Source organism: Aedes aegypti, chromosome 1, assembly GCF_002204515.2.
Source record: "Aedes aegypti strain LVP_AGWG chromosome 1, AaegL5.0 Primary Assembly, whole genome shotgun sequence".
NCBI classification, from domain to species: Eukaryota; Metazoa; Arthropoda; class Insecta; order Diptera; family Culicidae; genus Aedes; species Aedes aegypti.
Window position 1 is genome coordinate 178,524,253 of NC_035107.1, and position 14,195 is coordinate 178,538,447.

A 14,195-nucleotide genomic window follows, 5' to 3' on the forward strand; every position below is an offset into this window, starting at 1 on the left:
TACGATGAAGTCACACCCTGCTAATACTTGGGCGGGTCCCAATATCGTCATTTATCGATAATTAGAGATAGTTTATTACAATCAATCATGCGCTTGGGCAGATGGCAAACGTTCTGCTACTTAATCGAGTGATTTGGCACCATTCCAAAACGAGGTGATTGAATTAATATTATGGCTACCAAAGGCAAAGAAAAATTTTCACACATTTCCACAGAATTTTTCTACACAGGTACACCTGTATCTTGTGAACATGTAGAGTATTTGTAAACAATATTCAACAATGTATTCGAATGGTTTCAACCCCACTCTCTCTCGGTGATGAGCTGCTGGGGAATGCAAAACATATGGAAAATCTCAAGCTAATTGAGATATTAACATTCGAACGTTTTAGAAAGCCATCACTCATTTTGGAGCTTCAAAAATGAAATAATTTTTAATTTAGCGGATAGTGGTACACGGAGAGAGTAAGTTTTTACCATAGATCGTGAATCTTTTAAAAAATCTCAAAAATAGAAATACGGATATTCATTATGATTCCGCATACCGTAAAATCAGGTTAAATTGGTCATTTTACCACACGGATTCATATCTTTCAAATGGGGAACTGATATCAATGTAACTTATTCTATATCTAGCGTGTCAGGTGTGGCCCATTTAGAATTGGAACATACACAAATTGGAATGATTTAGATATAAATCAACAAACACTCAAAAGTTGTATTGCATGTACGCTTCAAAGGAAAAATAATAAAAATATATTCACCCTTTTAACAAAAAAATTTCGGACTTTTCCCGAACCGGTGCACAGTATTTTAACCCTAGCTTTTTGACTAGTTCATTCCATTTGTTTTGCAGTTCGTCGGTGTTTTAGCAATAATTCCATTCGCTCTTGACTTCCGCTTCATAATAGCCCAAAATCTCTAAATTTACTACAGTCAACTCTCCATAAGCCGATGGAGAAGTAACCATCGAGCTAGGGAGGTATCGAGTTATAGAACACAAAACCAGTGCAAATGCGACCCAAAGGACCATCGAGGTAGCCATGAATACCAAAATTTACTATGGTTCTCTAACTCGCTATCGAGATACGGAATATCGAGTAAGGGAGAGTTGACTCTATATTAATAGTAATAATCTATCTGGCATTCCTTTATAAACGTCAATTCTTTAAGGGATTTTTAAAGAAATTGCCACAGAGATTCCGAAATTTTCTACCGAATTTTTCAAGTATGTTTTGAAAATTCCTACAGAAATCATTCTAGGAGTTTGTCAAGGTTTCATCCAAAAATTCTACTTTCTGAGCATTTTCCCTTGCAAACCACTTAAGGGACATCTCGGCGCATCCTTGGCCAAGAAATCCCGAGGATTGCGCAAGTATTCTTTTGCCAATAAATCCAAAGATTCTTCCAAGAATTGTCATACAATCAACTCTCCTTAACTCAATATTGAAAGGACCATCGACTTAGGTCGGAGGTATCGAGATACAGAACATATATTTTTCAAATCATAAACATAATGACAAAACAAAACTTCAAAATAATAGTTTTGACGTGAAAATAATACAATTTTACCACATTTACCTATGTTACACTTTTAAGCGGCCTGCAAAAAAAATGTATAACCCAGAAATGGGTGATTTTTTTGCGATTTGACGAATTGGAACAGGAATATCGAGGGTGCAGAGATGGACGATTTGGACGTGGTCTGCCACTTGCTATTGACGCTGGGACCGAATTTTTCCACCGTAGTTACAGCTCTCGAAACTATGCCGGACCAGAAGCTGACGATGGAATTCGCAAGGGAATTCGTAAAATGCCGGCTGCTAGACGAGGAGATAAAGCAGAAGGGAGCTGGTATCGATTTGTGCACTGAGAAAAACGATGCAGCAGCGTGCAGTAGAACGAAATCCGGATCGTATCAATCGAGGAAATTATCGATTGTCCGGAAAAGAAGAAGAAGAAAAGTTCCAGCCAGAAAAGTCAGAAGAATTTTAAAGCAAATGTAGCTGCATCTGATGATCGAAATGGTGTTAGTTTTGTTGGGGTCAGTGGCGATCTAAAGCCAGGGAAAGCGAAGTGGTTCATTGACTCTGGTGCTTCTGACCACCTTGTGCGTGATCGGGATTTGTTTAGGCGGCATCCAAAAATTACGTAACGCTCTAGGGGGAGGGGGAGGGGGTAGGCCCAAGCGTTACGGCTCATACAACAATTTAATTTTTTTCATACAAAAAGCGTTACGGAGGGGGGAGGGGGGTCAAAAATTTTCAATTTTAGCGTTACGTAATAATTGGACGCTGCCTTACCGAGCTACATCCGTTCAAAAACCAATCTAAATCGCAGTAGCCAAGGACGGTGAATCGATCGATTGAAGCAAATCATTGCGGCACGGTAAAAAGAAGCAAGGTATTATACTCCGAAAAATGACATTTGGCAGTGACGTCATTCCTATTGCAAACTCGAACGAGTGCAAAAGATAGCAAGGCTTGCTCTCTTTTACTATCATGTAAGCCTCATGCTTGACGATAGGAATGTCTAGTGGTGAAAACATTCGTCACGTGTGTTGGAGCAATAGAAATATTAGTAGTAGAACGCTAATGGCGTAGTTGTCACAAAACTGTTTTCAATTTTTATTACCTCAAATTATGGTTTTGCATTGTTTGTTCTATACCATGATGTTGTTTTGGTTCTTAAAATTAATCTGATACTTTGAGGCCCGGTACTCAAGCTGTCAGTTCGTGGCAAACTAGATGTTGGTAACACGAACAGCAGCGACATTAGCATTTTAAGGCTAATGCTTCTACTGTTGGAGCTTATTCACTCCGACGTGTGCTGTCCATAACGCCGGTTGGCCTGTACGGATCGAAATACTTTGCTACGTTCATCGACGATTGGAGCCATTTTACGGCGGTATACTTGATGGACGATGGACTCCAAAGACAAAGTGATGAGTTGTTTCGAGCAATATGAGGCGTTCATTACGGCCAAATTCGAAAGGAGAATTTCCAGATTGAGAAGCCACAACGGCGGTTAGTATCGTGAGAAACGTTTCAAGGTGTTCTGTAATTCGAAAGGGATCGTGCAAGAGTTCACTGTGCCGTATACTCCTGAGCAAAATGGGGTGAACGAGCGCATGAACAGCACGCTAGTTGAAAGAGCAAGGGCTATGCTGCAGGATTCAGGAATTGATAAGATTTTCTGGGAGCAAGCCATTCAGACTGCTGCATATTTGGTCAATAGGAGCCCGACAAATGCACTGACTTCGCACAAAACTCCGTTCGAAATGTGAGAGTCACGAAAGCCAGATGTTTCGAAGTTGAGAGCTTTCGGATGTCACGTGTTTGTGCACGTTCCGAAGGAGCTTCGAAAGAAATATGATACCAAGTCGTGGCAAGGAGTATTCTTAGAGTATTCACCAAACGGTTATCGTGTCTGGGATTCGAGGAGCAGGATTATATTCGCTCGTGATGTGGATTTTGTGGAGACTTAAGTGTCATCGAAAGTTGTTGATAAGGCAAACCGTTTTGATGGATTGTTGTACGTGCCTCGGAGAGTCGAAGAGTTGAATGCAGATCTGGAAGGCAAACTATCGGAAAATTATGAAGCACGAGAAGTTTTCAACGAAGAAAAAGCTAACAGTAGAAGTTCAGAAGAAACAGAAACAGAACCAGGAAGTAATCGTCCTAGGCGCGATAGGAGACCCCCGGAATGGCATAAGGATTTTGAAACCGAGTATGCCGGAAAAGCTTTGAGCGCTCTAAATTACATCAATAATATTCCAAACACAATCGATTAGCTGAAACAGCGTAAGGACTGGAGCTTCTGGAAGAAGGCGATTGAAGAAGGGATGGACTTGTTGAAGCGCAACGATACCTGGACACTGACTCCTCTTCCAAAGGGTCGGACTGCGATTACTTGTAAATGGGTGTTTCGAGTAAAGCGTGGTAGTTGAAAAGCAGAGAACAGGTACAAAGCCAGACTGGTGGCCAAGGGCTTCAGTCAGAAGAAGGGGTTCGACTACACAGAAACGTATTCTCCAGTGGCGAAATTGGACACCCTTCGAACTGTTCTGGCTTTGGCGAATTGAGAACGTGTGCATTTACATAAAATGGACTTTAAAACTGCCTTTTTAAACGGCCAACTCAACGAGGAAATTTACATGGCTCAACCAGCAGGATTTGAGCAGGGGAACGGCCTGGTTTGTCGCCTGAACCGGTCCTAGTATGGCGTGGAACGAACGATTTCGTTTTATCGTGAAGTTAGGATTCGTATACAGTGAGAACGACCAATGTCTGTGCGTGCGAGGCGAGAGCGTAATTTCTGCGACGAATTTGAAATGAAAGACATTGAAGAGGAGAAACAGTTCCTTGGAATGACCATTGAACGAGAATCGTCCAGGAAACTCATGTGAATTCATCAACGAAGTTATTTAGAAAGTATGCTGCAACGTTTCTAAATGACTGAAAGCAAACCAAGTTCCACTCCAATGCAAAATCGTCTGCGATTATCGAAAGGATTGGAGGACCAGAGCGTTATCGCGAGCTTGTTGGCTGTTTAATGTATGCTTCACTGACAACAAGGCCAGATTTATCGGCAGTCATCAATTATTTTAGTCAACATCAGATATGCCCAAACGCATTAGGTGCACCTTAAGCGAATGCTTCGCTACGTCAAGGACACACTGGATGTTGGGCTCATGTTCAAGGACGTTGATCAATCTTTTTCATAAAAATTTCACTTTTTTCGGTACGGTGTCTAAAAACGATTGTGTGTACTCTTTCATCATTAAGATGCGCTTATTTTTTCTAAATACAGCATCGCTGAAACATCAAACAAGTCTACTTGAGGATTCCGTGCATTGAATAATAAAGACACGCATTTTGACAACTTCCCAAAAACAGCAACCGTTTTTCGTGCGCAGCAATATCGTACAATTTTGTAAAAATGATTTTTGTTTTTCAAATTTAATTATTTATTAACCCACCGTCGGTCGCCCTAGTGTACTGAGTACACGCACTTTGCGAAAAGTCGAAAAACACGATGAAAATCCCTTCAAATTGATCCGGGTGTTGGTCCTATTCCAAGATCTACTCTTCTTCTTGCTTGTAGAGAAGAAAATTTTCGAAAAAATCAACGAAAAGTATTCGAAAACATCGTGTTTTTAACCTAAGTTTTTAGGCGTGTACTCAGTACACCAGTGCGACCGCTCGTGTAACTTTTTTTTACCGGGCCCGTCACACGAGCGGTCGCATCGTGTACTGAGTACACGCGGAGCAATTTTGATTGTACATCCAAAGCTAGGCAAGATAGAATATGGATGTCTTCGACAAATTTCTTCAGTCCAACGGTACCAATTGGTCAGTGGACAGAGAACATTTTGGAAACATCCTCATCTTCCTGTGGCCATCGGATTGTGCCCCGGGGGAACCGATGTAGTGGACATTTCGCAATGCAACATCTCGTACACAAATATCTCAGGATCTAGATTTACTTAATCATGAAAATGACGTCTTCAACTAAGTTGTTTATTCTGTCCAAGACTGAAGCATGTTTAACATCCCATCAGAATATACTTCAGAATTTCAAGGACAGTCAACTTTCCAGTCGATACTCAAAAGATCATCGACTCATGGAACAGATATTCTTAAGAAAGCTGATAAAAGGGAGCATTATAGTAATTATTATTTTTTTGTTTTAAGTATGGTTTCATGAGTCGATATCAAACTATGGAACATCGACTAATACAGGTTTGACTATATTTAAAAATATGACGATCAAAATCATTGCAGCCTGCAGTTGGTCGCATATATACGAATCGGTCGTTAAAAAAATGATCGATGGACACCTATGAGAATGTGACGCTTTTTTGTCTGTGCTGCAATCAAAGAACTGTCAATGGTATTTACAATTGAGCAATAGGCTTTTTCACGAGACGTCTCAAATCAGCTGATTCGGAAGGCCTGTGTCAGTTCTTCTATGCAAATGCCGAACGTGTCGGTGGTTCTAAAAGGTAAACAAATATAAAAAAGATCAAAAATTATAAAGGCGAAATAGGTTTTCTAGAAAACATCTATTCTGTGAATTCAACTGAATTTTCTGATAAAATTGTCAATAGCATACTGCAGTAAACGTAGTATTTTTCTGCTTTCAAACAGTATATTTTAAGCACATTGATTGGTTTAAATAATGCGAATAATAGCCTTAAAACTGGTGCTAGACTTAGTACTCGTGGCTTTTCATTTCTACTTCCATTTGAAAAAAAAATGAAAACGCCTATCAAATATCTGATGAGCCTATGCATGCTATAAAACGTTTGACTTTTTCTGTGCGCGCTGTTTTCGAGTTGCCCGTGAGAGAGAGCGAGACAGCTCCAATATACGACGCACAGTAAAAGTTAAAAGAACAAAAGAACTTATGGCACGTACAGAGGCTCATGAGCGGCAGAAAGCTGTTACACAAAAACAAAGATGGATGTGGTCCATTGATTACGTAAGAGGTTATGGGGGGAGGGGGGGGTTTGAGATTTCTCACGCGCCATACAAATTATTTGTAATTTTCATATAAAAAATCATACCATGGGGGGAGGGGTGGTCGAAAAACCGCCAAAATTGTCTTACGTAATTAATGGACCTCCCCTTAGTGCAAAGTGATATGAGAAACTCGGTTTCTCATGGCGACTCACAGGATGGCACGCACACTACAACATTGTTCGAATCACCTCGAATGTGATAGTCATTGCCTGTGTTGTTTACAAATCCATTCAAAGTGCTCTTTGTGCTAGTATTACCATATTATGATTATACTAGGACAAAGAGCACTTTAAATTTAGTAAGTGAAATTATCGGTCACGGCGATAATCATAAGCCTATCTCTCAAGCTGATTTTCGGAGGAAAAAGATGTGCCATAATATCAAACCCGACCAGTACTGCGAGAGTGTGCTCTCACGAGATGTGCAGCAACAAATTTAGATTATCACCAGCAACGAGAAGTTTGCGTCCTACTTTTCTACTAAATATAAAAATAATATTGTTCAACTTGAATCTAGAGTTTGAAGTAGAATGAACCCTATATGATTAATTTTATTTTGTGCTTATCTATTAATTTACTTGTAGCGAAATGTTTTAACATTTGACAAAACGTGTATTGATGAGCCCAAATGATCAGTATCATAAGATGTTCAAAAAATTAAATGCTCACTGGCGCAAGGTTAAATAATTCAAAATATAATTGCCAATAACATGTGAGCACTTTCCTTACCTAATAAATTTGATGAAGACGTCAAGTTTTAAAATAATCGGGAACTTGAGATTCTGCATTTGAAAAAAATTACAGAGGAGCTCTTTCTCTAGCCTGATGGAAGTATTTGAAATCTAGCAGCCCATTGCATTTTGAATTGAATGTGGAAGAATTTTGAGTAGGTATATTTTACACTTAATACGTTCGTCCATGACATACAGAACAACTTCATCAAAGACACCATCTTTGTAATCTAATTTTATTTTCCCAACCAGGATCCTGAAATAATTCAATTCGAAAATTTCGTTTTGTGGAAGAATTCCGAATCAAACTGCATATCACATGTTTAGTCCTTGATCTACTAAAAAACTTTGCTGAAAACACCATCTTGCTAAAATATCTTAAGATATTGGCGATCGAAATACAGCATGATCACTAGTGCCATATGGTGGTAGAATTTCAAGTTGGGTGGCATATTAAATACTAGACCTTGACCTATACAACACTTTTGTCGAAGACGTCAACTTTATAGGTAACCTGGATCCTGAGATATCTGTGTTCGCAAAATATCATGCTCACTAGCGCCATCTATTGAAAAAATTCCAAATCAAGAAGATCATCACATGGTATCCCTTGAACTACTGAACAACTTTGCTAAAATTACCATCTTTCTAAAAAATCGGGATCCTGAGATATCCGCGATTAAAACATTGCATGCTCACTAGCGCCATCTTGTGGCAGTTTTTCTTGTTAGGTAGCTCATCATATGTTAGTCCTTGACCTACTAAACAACTTTGTCGAAGACATCATCTTTCTAGGTAATCAGGATCTTGAGATATCGGTGTTTGAAAAATTAAATGCTCACTAGCACCATCTGGTGGCAGAATTTCGAAACAAGCAGCCTATCACATGTTAGCCCTTGATCTACTGAACAACTTTGCCGAAGACACCATCTTGCTAAAAAATCTAGATCCTGAGATATTTGTGTACGAGATGTTGCATTGCGAAATGTCCACTACATCGGTTCCCCCGGGGCACAATCCGATGGCCACAGGAAGATGAGGATGTTTCCAAAATGTTCTCTGTCCACTGACCAATTGGTACCGTTGGACTGAAGAAATTTGTCGAAGACATCCATATTCTATCTTGCCTAGCTTTGGATGTACAATCAAAATTGCTCCGCGTGTACTCAGTACACGATGCGACCGCTGGTGTAACTTTTTTTTGAGCGACTGACGGAAGGTTAATATTTTCATAATGTAGAAACACCTCACGGAAGTACAAATGAATTGGATTGCTGTAATACCGGGATTATGACGTCAACAACTGTATGAAATGCATTGATCGTGGAATGTTGCTCCGAAATTTAACTATTTACGAAGATTTAAAAAAATCTCTGCTTCAACACACCTTTGGGAAACTGAATAGGCTTTATGGAAATGGGGATAAGACATTGAAGACAATATGAAAGAAAAAGAACAAGAAAATTTATGTAAACTTGACGATAAATGCTGGGTTTACATATGTTTTCTCACAGCTCTTCAATTTTTTGGTATAATCGTTTTTTTAGTGGGATCATACTTGTGAAACATCTTAGATGTCTTTTCGTCTTGTTTGAATCTAATTTTATCAGGATTTTTCAACTGTGATTGTTTTGCAATCATATTCTCAAAAACAAGTTTTTTCAAATACTTTAACTTAATGGACAGTTGTTAATGTACCATCAAACTACATACACACCAAATTTGAAGTTTATTGGAGTTAAATTGCGATAGTTATTCAATCAATAATTCGTACATATCCTTTTTTGATCCATTCTAACCCCCCAACGACGGTACCTGTTAAAATTATTAACTACTACATAAATGAAACACCGTAGAAACACGTAGAACACCAGATGTAATGAAGAGTTTAAAACTCTGCTAATAAAGAAAATAAAAAAAATGTTAAATCAGCTTTTTTTGCTTTATATCCTCATAAAATGATCGAATTCATGCTCCACCTTCTACCATGTCCACAGTTCAAAGATAAGTGAACTCTTCAATTCAACATGGATTCATGGAGTGCAATCAATATATCCTTCAACCTTATTCGTGAAGAAAGTTTCAACCACGGTTTCAACAGTTACTATCGCAAAATTAGAACTGTGAGTAACAACTAAATATTTTGATAAATGTTCGAATTGTTACTACAAGTCAAATGTTGTTGTTTTTCCTAATATTCATGTAGCACATGTGTCATATTCGTCGTTTCAATTATGTTATCTGTCGTATACTCACTGTTCGTAGCCTTATGCAATACTTAATCTAATACACAAAATATGCTTTTTGCCTGCGCTTCCATTTCAGATCTTCCTGAACAGCATCTTCGAAACGGTAAAATTTTAATTATCTAATTTTTCAGTGGGCCGTTTTTACCGTCAGGATAAGTTAGCGTGGCTTGGAATTCTCATGTGTTTCATTGTTTCTTTGTTTACCTTTTTCCAAAGTATGTCTTGTACACAAATATCTAATCACCGTGAATTGTCGTGAATGTTAAAAAGCGCGTGCGCGCTCACGTGCAACGTGAAAATCACACGCGCGAGAGATTTAAAATTAGACTCCACTCTCTGTACAGCTACGCATACCAACATTGTATGGGAAAGATGCGTTCGACTTCTGCCACCTGATACTGTTTGGTTCACCAAGTTCACATTCCCCCAGATATTAATATGAGCTCTCCCGCTCTTTGTCCACACGAGAGCCGGAGTAGACATTGTTCAATAATTTTCACACTAATACGAGGACGACGGACTTTTCTTGGTGAAATTTCCAAGATCTTTCATACACCTTTTCGTTTAGGGTCAAATTTGTGATTTTTGTTATAGTTTTCCTGTATTTACACGGCCTTCAGTTATAAACTACGATGGATATTTCCAGTGATGTTTGGAATCAAGTCGCTCTAGAAGCGTCCCAGCTATATTTCACCGAGGACGGCAAGAGCCCCTTCGCCAATACGGTCTGTGTGTGACAGTTCTGTGAAAAAATTGCTTTTTATGGGCTTAATTCACATCTTTCATTATATAATATGAATTTCTATTGAACTGGATACTAATCTCTTTCGATCATTCTAGACGATCGAGAAACTACCGGATAAGGTGATTTTGCATATCTTTTCGTACCTCAGTCACCTGGAGATATGTCGAATGGCGATGGTCTGCCGTCGTTGGCGTACGATCGCATACGATACCAAGCTATGGAAGAACGTGTCCCTGAGACCTGAAGTGTCAGGATTGCATGTGGGCTCCTTGGAGCAACTACTGCAAATGATATCGGTGCGCTTCAGTGCATCACTACGCTACATCGAGCTGCCGATCGAGCTTATCACCCACACTGTGCTGCACGAGCTGGCTAGCAAATGTCCCAACTTGACTCATATGTTGCTGGATTTCTCCACAGGTAAGACGTTTTTCATAAAATAAGCATTTAACAATAGTATGACTATTTCATTTGGTGTTGTACAAAAGTAGTTTTTAATATGAAACTTTTCTTTTTAAGCTAAGGACTGTTCATTTAAGAAAGTGGACACGTGTTTTTTACAGTAAACTGTTTATTTTCGAACAAATTCATGAGTTTACCTAAAATACATGGAAATCAACGTAATTTCGATCAAATTCACAAAAATTTGAACATTTATTGAGCATTGCTGGAGAATGCTCTTACTTTTCTTTTGATAACTCCCATAAAATTCTGCACAACTTTTTTCGGAACTTTTCGAACTGCTTTTTGAACTGCTGACCACATTTTCTTGAAAAAATCGATGGAGCTTGCTTCTCTTCCATCCTTCTTAAGATGCCGTTTGATTATTGCCCAATATGTTTCAATGAGCCGTAGTTCTGAGCAATTTGATGGATTCGATCATTTTTCTACAAATTCGACTTATTCCTTCTTGAGCATTTCCAAAGTAGCTGAAGCATAGTGAGCTGATGCTAGGTCTGGCAAAAACAATGGAGGCATGGTATGCTTTCAGTAGATGGGCAGAAGCCATTTTTTAATGCATTCAGTTCTGTAATTTTCGCCGTTGATTGAACCCGTCGTGAAATATGTAGTACTTTCATACCGCAGGAGCAAATTGCTTGCCATATCAAATCATTTTTCCCAAATTTTTCTGTTGGGGTGTATCGTACGTCGTCATGAATATCTGTTTTGGCCACAGAGTTGAAAAAAATCAATTTGGACACTTCGCGATTTAAGCCAAATCTCGGAACGGCAGTTTTTCTGTACACCATTTGTGCAGAAAAAAATTGAGAGTGGCCATGTCAATTCGACCCATCGTTTAGAATTTATAACTTTTTTATGTCAACTTTTGTCTGCTGTCAAAATAAACACTTGAGACCACACTGAAACAAAATTTTATTTGTTTTTATGGAATTTTTACACCAAAATGCTAATATTTAGGTGTCCACTTTCTTAAATGAACAGTCCTTACAGCAAATATTTCTTTAGTATCCAGCAGTAGAAGACATGTACATTGCACATTTGATACATGACAATTATTTTTCAATCTCAGGCTTATATAAGTATTTCACGGCTTACGTTTTTGTATGCCTTCAGAAAGGATTCGAGGTAAACGAAACTATTTACCACCTCGAAGGTATCACCGTTCATTGTGACGCTGGTTCCTAGGTGAGTCCTGATACGTTTCACGCGTTCACAACTTTTGTAGCTACGCGTTACATCGTTCAAATTGTCCTCCAATAATATCCGCAGAGCAAACAAATTGACTGGACCTTAAGAAAATCGTACCTCGGCTGCTAAAATCAGTTCTCTGCATGACACTCTCAAGCGCAATGTTAAATAACAGGCACGAAAGTCCATCAACTTATCTAAGCGAACTGGAGTGAACGCCTGATATCTCCGTGCAACTCTGCACACTGTCCGCTGTCGCTCTTATCTGTATTGTAAGCTTCCCGGGAAAGCAGTTCTCGTCCACGATTTTCCTTAGCCCTACGCGGTTGATACTATCCTATATCGCCTCGAAATATGTGAAAAAGGTGGTGGCACGGCATCATTGAAGGATTTGATGTACAGTAAAGATCTGATCCGTTGTCGACCGACCTTTCAAAAAAAAAAACATCTTGAAAACTTCCCACGAACTCGTTTACAACTTTTTAGGCCACAAAATGGCTACCGCTTGGAAGTTCACAAACTCAAGTTTGCCGCTTTTCTTGTAGATGGACTCTTCCGGGTAGCTGTTCTGTCTCAGAGAGTGTCTATAAGCTGGTGCAGACAAATTTCCAGCTTCTCCGGATCTTGATGAGTTTAGTTCCGATAACTTCCCTACCAGCTATTTCATTGTTCTTAAGCTATTGAATGGCATCCTTATACATCCAATGTATTGGCGTAGACATTCCATTCATTTTCTAGGTCCCCATTGCCTGCACTCTCAGCACCAGGTGTTCATCGAAGTACTGCTGCCGCCTTTCGATCATCCGTTCGTTCATCAAGATGCTTTCTTCCTTATCCCTGAACATCTTGGTTCACAGCACGAAGCTTATGCGGGATGCGTTGAGTCTCTGATACAATTTTCACTTTCTTGAGACTGACACAACTGGTCCATGATCTCACGCTCCACTTTCTCCAGGTGGCGTTCTCTTTCCAAAAAAAATGTCGGTCTGATGTGTTTGTTTCTGTCTATAGCTTTCCACCTTCTTATTCTCCAGAATTTGCTTGCACTTTTTTCGTTTCGTGGATTCCGTCCAGGGATGAGAAAAGTACTGGAGCAAACATTTACCGCCTCTACATTTACATCTTTCTATACAACCATCAAAATCCAAAGCAAACCATGACGGTTCAAAACAAAAAAATGTCACGGCTCTTCAAAAATGTAATCTTCTTCTTCCTAACGTTTTTCAACCCCGAATGCGAAATGACTCGAGCACAGTGGTGACACGATTTTTGCGGTTTTCGGGGTTTTGCATTTTTGCTCGATAAAGGCAGTATGAAATTGAACTTGTTTATATGTATCGTAACGGAATGATTGTGGTCTTTCTGTTAGAGCTAATAGATTTCAATTAGTTGAAAACACAAGCAAAATATTAGCGATTGAATGATTTAACACTTTTTTCAATCATTCAGCTTGGAATGGCTGCCCGAAAATGGTCATAGTGGAGAGACAAAAACAGTCAAGCAGTGTGTGAACCGTTGGCAGCGCAACGCCTGATGGTATTGATGCTGCTGCTGCTTTGTGTTTTGGTGGAATGGCAGAATCGATGAACTGTGGTGAATTGTGGTCACAGTTCCCAAGACTGATTCCGTCATGCGTGCCCAACGTTGCTGCAACGTAGATGGCTGCTCTCACTGTACTCCAGCAGTCCTGAGATCCAAGGAGAACATTTGTTGCAAACTTAAAGGGATGATCTTCAGCCTTAATGCTGTAAAAGCGGAAGATCTTACCATAAATCATTTCAAAGCTGTATCAATAATCCGCAGTGGAGCTTGTGAGAAAAATATTTAAAAACTCGAAAGGTTTGTGGTTAGCATCTGTTGAGTTATCTTGAACTGAATTATCCTTGAAATTTGTCTAAGGATTTGATAAGAAATAATCCCACATATTCGCCAAGAATGCCACTTTATTTCGTTCAACATATTTTTCTTGAGATTTTCATGGAATTTCTTCAATATCCGTTCCAATCATTTATAATATTATATTCTCGTTTCAGGGAGTAGTCCAAATTTCTTCACAAAGTCCTTAGAAATATTTCAAAGTATTTTTTTTTGTCTTTTCCAGAACTTAATCTTTGACTCAAGAATTTCTATGAAATCCCTACAAACATTTCACAATGAATTTAGTCAGTAAACTCTCAACATATTTATTATTTTTATAAATTGATCCCGATAAATTCCAAGGGATTTTGCCATTAATTACTTCATAAAGTTTTCCCTGGAAATCCTTGATAAGATGCAACCTGCGACCAATCAAAT

General features: G+C 39.0%; 1 protein-coding gene across 7 annotated transcripts in view; it reads left to right on the plus strand.

Annotated features, from left to right (window-relative positions):
* Nucleotides 1-14,195, plus strand: part of LOC5573867 (F-box/LRR-repeat protein 7) — a 48,774-nt gene that overhangs the window by 6,470 nt on the left and 28,109 nt on the right. For 2 of the 7 annotated variants that reach the window (XM_021854349.1, XM_021854332.1), the window contains exon 2: nt 10,346-10,670. In XM_021854349.1, the coding sequence (XP_021710041.1) occupies nt 10,346-10,670 (325 nt within the window). Of the gene's footprint in view, nt 1-9,052; nt 9,380-9,581; nt 9,609-9,658; nt 10,231-10,345; nt 10,671-14,195 lie in introns of those variants that run through there. The other 5 variants (XM_021854321.1, XM_021854315.1, XM_021854307.1 and 2 more) reach the window with 5 other exon arrangements.